Source organism: Psammomys obesus, unplaced genomic scaffold (assembly GCF_907164565.1).
Source record: "Psammomys obesus unplaced genomic scaffold, mPsaObe1.curated_primary_1811, whole genome shotgun sequence".
Classification (NCBI taxonomy): domain Eukaryota; kingdom Metazoa; phylum Chordata; class Mammalia; order Rodentia; family Muridae; genus Psammomys; species Psammomys obesus.
In genome coordinates this window covers 11,534,594-11,545,553 of record NW_026586383.1, presented here as the reverse complement: position 1 = coordinate 11,545,553, position 10,960 = coordinate 11,534,594, and the positions used below count along the sequence as shown (strand labels likewise).

General features: G+C 43.6%; 1 protein-coding gene across 1 annotated transcript in view; it reads right to left on the bottom strand.

Moving 5' to 3' along the window:
• Nucleotides 1–1,994: 1,994 nt before the first annotated feature.
• Kif15 (kinesin family member 15) overlaps nt 1,995–10,960 on the bottom strand; it is a 59,452-nt gene continuing 50,486 nt past the window's right edge. The window contains exons 30-36 of the mRNA XM_055601557.1: nt 10,955–10,960; nt 9,283–9,291; nt 7,386–7,499; nt 6,860–6,897; nt 3,421–3,586; nt 3,131–3,262; nt 1,995–2,812 (exon numbers count right to left, since the gene is read on the bottom strand). The exon at nt 10,955–10,960 is cut by the window's right edge and continues 51 nt beyond it. Coding sequence (XP_055457532.1) covers nt 2,750–2,812; nt 3,131–3,262; nt 3,421–3,586; nt 6,860–6,897; nt 7,386–7,499; nt 9,283–9,291; nt 10,955–10,960 — 528 coding nt within the window. The 3' untranslated portion in view covers nt 1,995–2,749. The remainder of the gene's footprint in view (nt 2,813–3,130; nt 3,263–3,420; nt 3,587–6,859; nt 6,898–7,385; nt 7,500–9,282; nt 9,292–10,954) is intronic.

Here is a 10,960-nt window from a genome sequence, read left to right as displayed (position 1 = left end):
GGGGGGGGGGGGGGGGGGGGGGGGGGGGGGGGGGGGGGGGGCGGCCGGGCCCGCCTTCCGCGCGGGCGAGGCACTCGCCGTCTGCGTGAGTGAGCGCCGATCGGGAAGCCGAGCTGCGCCCTAAAGAGGCTCCGGCCGCCTTTGCTTTCTTGCTCCCTCTTGGTGGCGGATCAGGAGACCGGCAGCTTGATACTGAAAATTGCTTGGGAAGAGTGCTAAGAGAAAAAATCTCCTTTGTTAATCACTCTGCGGGACCACGAGAACCACAGTCACTTCTACGTTCACGTACAGTAATCCAAAAGTCTAAAGAGCGTCACCTGCGGTCGGCAGTTCCAGACACCCAGGACGCAGAGGCAGAAAGACTGCAAGTTGATGTCATCCTCGGCAGTTTATGGAGGGCTGCAGCTAGGCCAGGAGGCGCACGCCTGGGATCCAGAGGCCGAGGCCAGCCTGGCCAACATAGCAAGTACTATGCTAGCCAAGGACTTGAGACTAGCGCCAAGATTTTTAAAGGAGGGTTCAAGGATAAGCTTAGTGCTTCCCCAATACATGGAAATACACGAGTTCAACCCGTGGCTGTGTGCGCTGGTACATTTCCTTTAAGAAAATAAAAACAAAGCGCGTTACAAGCGGGTACAGTGTGTAGAGGTGAGCGGGTCTCTTGAGTGGAGAGCAGCCCGACCTACCTAGCCCCAGACCAGCCAGGACTACATAGCGAGACCTGTACAAATGTGTGTTTTGTGTGTACGGGACTTTGATGAAACTTTCTTAACACTCCCGCAAGCCACCCTGCTGCTCGTGGCTGACAGGAAAGGTGATGACTGAGGCTGGAGAGGTTGCTTAGCAGTTAAGAGCACTAACCGCTGTTCGGAGGACCAGAGTTTGGGTCCCAACTACCAACTGAGGCAGCTCACAGCCTCTCACAGCTCCCCACAGCCTCAAAGCTCCAGGAGATCCACTATTTTTTTCTGGCCTGTGCAGGCCCCTGCATGCATGTACTTACACCTGAACACAGCCACACTAATACATAAATTCCTAAATAAAAAGCATAGCTCATCCCAGCCAGCCCCATGTGGTATAAACTGTTCCATTTCACAGATGAAGTAACTGAAACTCAGAGAACTCACTGTACTACTCCACGTGAAAGTGGAGAGAGACTGTGGCCACAACAGACAGGAAAAGCTAAAACAAATCCCCGTTTCTTTTGTCAGGGATTTCACCCCAGGGATTAGAAAGGGAATACAGTACTTTCAGCAGAAATGGCCTTCATGTTTTGGCAGAGTAAGGCAGACAAATGTTCATATACCTTATGTGTGATCTGTAGAGAAATACTGGAAAACAGTGTATTGTCTAGCTATGTGATTTCCAAAATTAGTGATTTTAAACCAAACTAAGAACAAGGAAAGTTAGAGGGTAGATTTTAGGTTATTGTGTATCCGTTCAAAACCTGACTAATCTGGGTGTGATGATATACACCTAAAATCCTAGGACTTTGGAGGTAGAGGCAGGAAGATCAGGAATTCAAGGACATCTTTGCTTTCATAGTGAGCAAGGCAAACCTGGATTACATGAGACCCCATGACCCTGCTCAAAAATCTCAAAACTAGGGCTGGAGAGTTAGCACTTGCCTTTTAAAAAATTATTTATTATTGTTTATACAGCATTCTGCCTGCATGTGTGCCATCACGCCAGCAGAGGGCACCAGATCTCATAGATGGCTGTGAGCCATCATGTGGGAACTGAACTCAGGACCTTTGGAAGGGCAGCCAGCGGTCTTAACCTCTGAGCCACCTCTCCGGCCCCAGCACTTGCCCTTACAGAGGGCCTGGGTTTGGTTCTCAGCACACCCATGGTGACTCACAACCATTAGTACCTCCAGTTCTAGGCGATCTGACACTGTCTTCACGTGTGCCTGTAGATATATGCAAGCAAAATATGTATACACATCATTTAAAATTGTCTTTTAAAAGATTTTATTTGAAAAACTGGACATGTAGAAAATACTCATGACAATAGTTATAAATAAACTTGTATGAACAAGTTTGCTACAAAATCAGCCATCAAATTCACAATCAAGTTTATCAAAGGACAATCTATGGACCAGCCTTCACCGGGGACCACAGCTGTGGTCTTCCAGAATTCACAAGTGACTTGAAATGCATTGTTTCCCACTTAACAGTGTTTGCACGTAAAATATCCATCACAATACTTAGGGTTACTACACACCGTGGTCAGTATTGAGGTCTTGTAGTTTGGCACTACAACGAGGGCAAACACAACAACTTTTAAAGAACCAGTCTAAGCAAAATGATGTGCAAGGAGCTGTGGCTGGTAAAATGGGACCTTTTTTTTTTTTTGGTATGGCAGTTCCCAAATAATGACAGAGACTTTTTATTAATATAAACTTGTTCCCAACTAGCTCTTAATTTAACCTGGTTACAGTAACCTCTGTTCTGCCGCGTGGCTCCTCTCTTAGTTCTGGCACCCCAAGCCTGACTCTCTTCCAGAGTTCCTATTTGCCCTGAAGTTCTGCCTCCCTGTCTTGCCTCAGCTACTGGCCATTCAGGTTTTTAATAAACTGACCAGAAGGTGCCAGAGGGAGTGTTTACAAAATATGATACAGCCAAAAAATAACAATCCAAAGTCTGATCTGTAGTCAGCTCCCTGCTGGTTCAGAAATCAGCATGTGGATAATACAAAGGCAACCTTTACATAGTCACAAAAAGATCACCCCATCAGGCTGGGATCTTTAGCATTCATTCTTTTTCTTCTCTTTCAAAAATACATTTTCAGCGCGCAACTTTTCTGTCTCCTATAAGTTACAAAAAAGAAAAATTAAGTTTTTAATTGTTATAGGAGAAGCTATTTTCTTGACTTAATTCAGAAGTATATATTCAAATTAAAGCTACAATGTTTAATCTGTAAATTAATATTAAATAAAAATTGGCATCTATGAGAATTTAGTCCCAGCACCAAGAAGGGTGAGAGACTTCTGTGAATTCTGTTTCAGACTGGATTTCAGAGTGTAACCCTGTCTCAAAAAACCCAAAAGTAAAATAGCAATGACCAATTTATTTTACTGAAATAGTCACTTTAAAACCACCGTTTATTTAGGGTAGTTTCAGTTTACCTCAGTAAGCCTGATATTTTCCTTCTTCAGCCGGACTACATATTGAATCTTCTGGTGGAGGTTTTGATGACCGATCAATTTTCCATTTTCCTCAGCAAGATACTCTAGTTGCTTTCTCAACATTTCCATTTCCTGTCAATCCAAGGATGGGAAGATCACATTATATATCGAGAGGTGGTCAAACTTCTGTGGGCACATATCTCCGAACACTGGAGAAACTGAACCACAAATGTGGTTTTTGCTAATTCTGCTTATTCAAGTATTCTACATAGCATGGAAACCTAACATACCTGGAGGGTTCTTTCTCTCTCTTCATACATTTCTTCCAATTTTGACCGCATTTGTTCCTTTTCCTGAAATGCTCTCGACTCCAATTTTCTGGTTCGCTCAACCTCCTCGCTCATCCTGTGGCAGCTCTTCTCCTTGCTGTGAAGCGCACTTTGGACTTCTTCTAGCCTGCAAGAATCAGCATCACTTTATGGTATCTCAAAGAGATAGAAACAGGCCTTTAAGTAGATTTCTAAGTTCAGGATTTCTATTTGAAAGCATCACTAATCTCCAGGATCCTGTACCGTTGGCAAAGGAGGGCGAGCTAGACCTGGGGTGGACCTGGGTGGGAGAGCACTTCCTGAGATGGCCCAGGCTCCGAGCTCCATCCTCAGTCTTGTTAGAGAGAGGTGAACGTCAGAAGTCATGACTTCTGTCCTGAGAAAAGCGCTTCAAAGCGTTTGGCTTATTTACTTGGAGCCAGGCTCCTGTGTAGCCGAGGATGACTTCACTTCCCTTACCCAGTGCTGAGATTACAGGCGTCTTCCACCAGGACTGGCTTCAAACTGTTTTCCATTTTTTCTAAATAATAAAAATTCAGTATGAAACTTGCTTGCCCAAGTGGAGATGGAAGTTATCTTTAGTGTGTAGGATTTAATTAAGTGTGTCCAATCACATAAATCATTTCTGCCTGGAAAGCTGGTACTCAGACACTGGAGCATCCGTCCCCTCAGAGTGTGTGCTTCAGCTTACCCACGTTCTCTAACCCAGTGAACAGTGCCGTGTTCCACCCACTTCAGAGGACTGCTTCAGTCTTACAGGTTTTCCACTGGAAACACAATGCACACGGACTGTAATAGACTGCTGGAATGAGCTGACACTCAGATCTGCGCCTGCTCACAGGCCAGCTCAGCCTCAGCGAGGTGTTTCTCCATCCTGCTCACACGCATCCAGGGAGGTAACGTCGGGAAGCGTTCTACTGCTTTGCTAGGATAGGAGCTCGGATGCTGGCCCTGCCTACCTTATTGTCAGTCAGGGGATGCGGCTTGAATGGGGAAAGTTCTCTTGGACTCCTGTATTTTAACACTTGGTTCCCAGCTAATTGGCAGTATTTTGGAAGGCTGGGGAACCTTTAAGAAATGGAGACTTGCTGGAGGAAGTGTTTCACTCTGGGGCCCATGCTTGGGTTTGTTTTGTTTTGTTTGAGACAGGGTCTGTAGTTCCTGGCTATCCTGGAACTTACTATGTAAACCAGGATGGTCTTGAACTGAAGAGAACCACCTGCCTCTGCCTTCCGAGTGCTGGGATTAAAGGTGAGTACCATTAATTTTTAATGCCCAACTGTACTTCCCGTTTCCTTCCCAATTCCTGACTATATAAATGCAATGATACCTAGCTTTCATAATTCCTGTTTCCTCCTTACTCCTGCCTATAAATGCAGTGACACCTAGCTTCCTGCTCTTGAACCATGCCATTCCCCACCATGATGAGCTATGTCCCCCTGGAACTGTGAATGAGAATAAACCTTTATTCTTTCTTTTGCCAGTGCTGTATCAAAGCACTGAGAAGGAAATGAAGACACTTGGCTTCTTGCTTAAGAAACTTGATTTTGTGTGGGAAGAGAGGCACACGCGTGCGCCGACAGCCCAGCCGTGGCGGACACTTGGCCTAGGCCGAGCACGTGCCTGGGGAGTGCTAGCTTCTGGCCGCTGTCTGGTCCACAGTGAGCTCTAGGCCAGCCAGGGCTCCACAGCTACACAATAAGGCCCTGGAAGAAAACAAAGTAGCAGCTGCCCCCACCTAGGAAGGCACAATGGTAGAGCTACAGTAGGCAAATGTAGCCAAGAGTCCCAAAAGCAGAATAATGGGGACATGTCAGTTCCTGATGGTATCACAAGTCCCCTAGCACATGAAATTAAATGTTTTTTGCCTATGCTACTGCAACATGTAAGAAAGTGTGTGTGTGTGTGTGTGTGTGTGTGTGTGTGTGTACACAGTGCAATGTGAGTTCTGCGTGCTTTAAGGACTACATATCACTGAGGTTTTCTGTTACAACAAGAAATACCATGCCAGAAGATAGCTATAAGGTCTCAAAGGATACATCTAAATCAGCTGCAGTTCTACAAATTAGCTGGATAGTTCAACATCCTGTATCTCAGCTTAACCACTACTAGCTGGAAGCCTGTTAAACTGCTTTCATTGTCCATGAGAAAAAAACCTCATAGCAACTTAAGAAAACTAAAGATTGCCAATGTGTTATTGTGCTTCTTTTGTTTTGCTAAAAGTGGATTTACTTGAAAACTCTGTTGAGCAAATAGCATCAAGAAAAAATATTTTTGGTGCTGGGGAAATGGCTCAGCAGCTCAGTTCCAAGCACCCACAAAGGCAGGTCGTACAGGAACTAGCATGTGCACACCTGTAGCTGGCGCTTGCTGCTCCCTTGGTCCTTCTTCCTTCCACCCTCTCCACCCAACACTAGATACAGAGGAAAAGGAAAGAGGGAAGGAAAGCGACCCCTGAATAGAGTCAGGGGCCAGAGAGGGAGCCATGTCATTGTTAGACTACTCCCTGCTGATTAGGGATGTAGAGTTCCATGGGGTAAGTTGATTTGTGCCAACAGGATGTCTGATTTCTTCTTATTTCTTTGTTCATGACTATTTAACAAAACACGAACAATAACCACCAACCAGCCAACAGTGACTGACCCCCACCAGGCATTTATATACTCTCTGAGATATCCCCAGAATTCCAAATGTTATACAATTGCAGAAACTATCTGCAACTGGCAAAATCATGCCCTGCCAGAGCACAGGGCAAATCACAGCCAGTTGCTGCAAAGAAGCCCCACATTCCCACACCTGGGATTAAAATAAAAATATGTTCTTATAATATTTTTGTGTTTTTAAAGAAACCAAAATTCCAAAATTCTCACTATACATGCTCATACATACATATGAACATAAATAAAAATTTAAAAATCTTAAAAAAGACTTTGATAAACATCAATTATAGTCACATATACCACAGAAGGAAAACAGTTATGGGTGTATTTTCCCTTGAGAAGGGAATTACACCCACAGGACAGTTCATTACTCTGTAACTCCAGTTCCAGAGGTTCTGGCCTCTGCAGGTGTCAGGCACACATAGGTGCACAAACATACCTACAGGCAGAGAAAACACCCATAGACATGAAATTAAACAAAGAAGCAGCAGCAGCAGACCTGGCAGGGTGGCTCAGGAGGTAGCACACTTGCCCGCACAAGCCTGATAGCCTCCGTGTGACACCTACAACCTACGGTGGAAGAGGAGAACCAACCCCCTGTTTGTGCTCACACTGCCACACACTTGGCATGCACACTCTCCCCATAATAAAATTTAAAAGTACTTTTTTATTTTATTAATTACACTTTAGTCACTAAAAATATTTTTAAACGGATTTGAACTATAAAATAGCACACTTACTCTGATTTCACTTTCAGCATTTCTTCAGTGAGTTTATTCTATAATTAAAAAAAAAGATGGTTAGGTTCTTTACTACCTTTACTAAAAAAAAAAAAGGTGAATCAAATGCAATCAATGTCCATGTGCACACTCCTGAGTGCACGGGACCTGGAAGACGCAGCACTTGGCGCTAGGTCGATAAGCTGCATGTGAGAAACGCAGTCCCTACAGAAGCACACACAGACCTACTTCCTTTGGTTGTTGCTGTCTGTGGCCAGGGCAACAGACGTATGGCAACTGCTCTGTGCCAGTCTCCCAAGTACTGGAATCACAGGTGTGCAGCACCATGCCTGGCTGACAGAAGATACACCTTTACTTCTCAGTTATATATTAATACTGATGGTAAATATCATGCTAATAAGTGGGAATACAGAAATACAATACAGCACAATAATTTCAATAGCAAAATGGTTTCTAAAATAAATAACCATAAATGTTAATTAGAAAAGCAATTCTCACAGAGGAAATCTGTGTAAAAGAGCCTTACTTTAGCAAGTCTTTCTTTGACAAGCTCCTCTTCGTGTTCATTCTTCAGCTGTTGACTCTCATTTCTGCACAGATTAGGGATGGGAAGGGAAACACTGTCAAGTATAGTCAAGAGCTAATTGAACATTTATTAGATGCAGCTATGGTAAAGCTAACTCTGGGGATTAGTACAGTTAATCACTGTGACCCACACAGGATAAACAGGGTCCTCCCAGAAGTCAGGGCTGATTCTGACACTGAAACGCAAGATGAGCAGAATGCAGAAATCTAACCAAGGCTTCGTGGAAAAGTTAGTGCAGCAACTTAGGTAAGAATGGCAACATGAAGACCAGCTGTGAATAGAAGGGGCGGACTGGCCTCCTGGAACCTGATTCTTCCCTTTCTTGGGTTTTCCGGTTAGCCAGTGGTTCCTGAGGACCTGTCTGGCTTCACATGCACACAGACAGCAGGCACTTCCTGAACATCCAATATGGCTCTCTGAACAGAAAATAATCACCCATCAACAAATCTAGGGGATGTGCCTGGACGGCACGTGCATCTCGGCAGGCTGGCCTGGGTTGAGAAAGTGAATGTACTTCAGTGGCCAGCAAGCCTTCCCTGGAGAGTCTGCCAAGTGACGTGGGCTTCGCAAGGAGTCTCCAGCTAAGTAAAACTTAGTGTAGTAGGGATCCTTCCTTCACAACTGTAGCCTAGTCAAAACTGGTAAAAGACTCAACGTCACAGTCGCCCAAGGTACGGAAGGATGTGCAACTTGTGCAGTGATCCAAGGTTAGGATTTATTTTTGCTTTTGGTTAAAATACAGACAGTGGCGCTGGAGAGGTGGCTCAGCAGCTCAAAGCACTTGCTGGTCTCCAGAGGACTAGGGTTTGACTCCCATGGCGGCACTCAACTACTTGTAACTCCATTTCCAGGGAACCCAACACCATCCTCTAGCTGCTCCAGGCATCAGGCAATTGTTACAGATACACAATATATCTGTATATATTTGCATATCTGTATATACAGATATATACTTATTGATACATATCAGGTATGTGTGTGTATATATATATTATATAATGTTAGTTAATTAAATGGCCTATACATGGGCAGGACAGAAGGGGGTAGGCATGGCTGAGGTTCCCCGGCTTCCGGGTCAGGAGAATCACAGGAGACAAGCAGACAGGAAGAGAAGGAGGATACCACCATGGGTTAGCCTGGAGAAGAAACCTCGTGCAGAAGAGAGGGAAGACTCCAATAACGGTGTGAAAAGGCCCAGATGAATAAAAGCAAGTATTCATAAGATTATGGATGGTTAAAAAGGATGGCATTGGATGCGGGCATTGGATGGGAGATGGATGGTGAGGGGATTCAGACAGTGTAGGTAGGAGTATCTGCCTGGCCCAAGGTAAATAAGGCAGTTATACAATATAACAGGTGTCTGTGTCTTATTATTTGTGATAGCAGGTTAGATAATACCATCGTAATAATCATAGGGATAATAATAATAATAATAATAATAATAATAATAATAATAATAATAAACAATATATAGCCCAATACTTTTTAAAATTTACCACAACACCTAACCATAAAATTATTTCATGACTACTTCATAACTTTAATTTTGCTACTGTTATATCTAATATGCAAGCCTCAAGGGGGTCACGACCCACAGGTTGAGAACTGCTTATTACAAATTACTTACTCTGGTCCCACTAAGATGCTTACTAAGATGCTGTGTTGGTATAATGTTCTTGTGGAATGTATACAATTTACCCTTGTTCATTTAAATGTTGATTTCTCTCTACCACTATCTGGTTTCAATCTAGACATTGCCTTGTGATGCTTATCATCACCTGTCTCAAGTTTGTGCAAACATGCCACCATTTGTTCTCTAAACTGTCAATTAAACAACCAGCCAATGCTGTGCAATGGAGGGCAGGGTGGGGCATCCTTGTCTGGAGGGGAGGAGAAGGAAGCAAGTGAGGTAGGAGAGAGAGAGATCGGCAGGAGGAGGCTTTGAACCACGAGGAGAAATGAACCGGACCTAAGATATGATTAAAAGCAAGTATAATGGGTGAAATCTGAATGGGAGGAAACTCTGTGGGCTTGGAGGTTTAGGATGGAGTAACTATTGCCCAGCATTTTGCTCTAGGTTAATTAAATAAATCCTAGTCTCTTTGTGGTGATTTGGGCATACAGCTGGTTTAGGAATAATTGTTGATTAACTAAAAGATAAACCAGTACTGAATATTAATAACCCACAACAATGCTGTCAGCAGAGCTTCCTTTAACACTTTCAAATGTTTGTTATCTCATATTTTAGACAGTCTCAAGACAGTTTCTGAACATATCCAGACAACTGACAAGTTTCTCTTGAAAAGTGTGGACCCAATTTGGGGAGTGAAATTCAGTAAGGGCCCCATCCCAGAGTTCTTTCTGGTCCTGATTTTTGTTGTTGTTGCTATTGGAGACAGTTTTATATAGTCCAGGCTAGCCTTCAATTTAATATGTAGCTGAAGATGACCTTGAAATACTGATTTCTTTCAATTACATCTTGAGTAGGGCTACAGGTAGGCATATATCATTACACCAGGTTAATAAATAGTCTCTCCTGTTGTTAATCCTCTTACAGAAAGTTAATAGGCAACATCAAAATTCTACACTGCATACTTAACTAGATATTGAAAGATACACTCACCAGCATGGTTTGAGGTTTTTGTTTTGCTTTGTTTGTGGTGTTAGATATTGAGTCCAGGACCTCACACATGGCCTGCCTAGATTGCTTTCCCTAAACCATACTGACAAGTAGAGCCAACTGGTAAGAAACTCTCCCTTTTTCTGCAGGACTTCTTGAGTCTTATTTATATACTTAAAAACCAAAACTGGCTGGGCAGTGGCGGCATACACCTTTAATCCCAGCACTCAGGAGGTAGAGGCAGGCAGATCTCTCTGAGTTAGAGGCCAGCCTGGTCTACAGAGCGAATCCCAGGACAGCCAAAGCTACACAGAGAAACCCTGTCTCAAAAAAACCAAAACCAAAATGAAAACAAACAAAAACCAGGGTATCGTTGGACATGCATTTAGTCTCAGCACTTGGGGATCTCTGTGAATTCAATGCCAGCATTTTCTTTTCTACAAAGTGAGTTCCAGGACAGCCAGCTACATAGTGAGACACTGTCTCAAAAGACAAAACAAACAGGGCTGGTTAAGAGCAAACAGTGATTAAGAGCACTGTTTGCTCTTCCAAAGGGCCTACGTTCAAATCCCAGCACCCACATGGCAGCTCACAACTGTCTCTAACTCCAGTTCCAGGTGATTTGATACCCTCACACCAATGCACATAAAATAAAACAAAATTATTAAAAAACCAAACCAAACAAAATACAAAAAAGAAATAAAGACAAAAGAAAACAAACTTTAAAATGAAGTGGTTTGGCTCAAGTATTTCACATATTCCAAATGTTTAGTTCACCCAGGTGGTAATCTATCCTCCAATGCTGGGAAAAGCTCACGTCCTTATGACACTCAATTCAAACCCAACCAAGCACTTCCCAGCTCAGTGGAATGGCCGATGCTGGGAAAGCCCACTC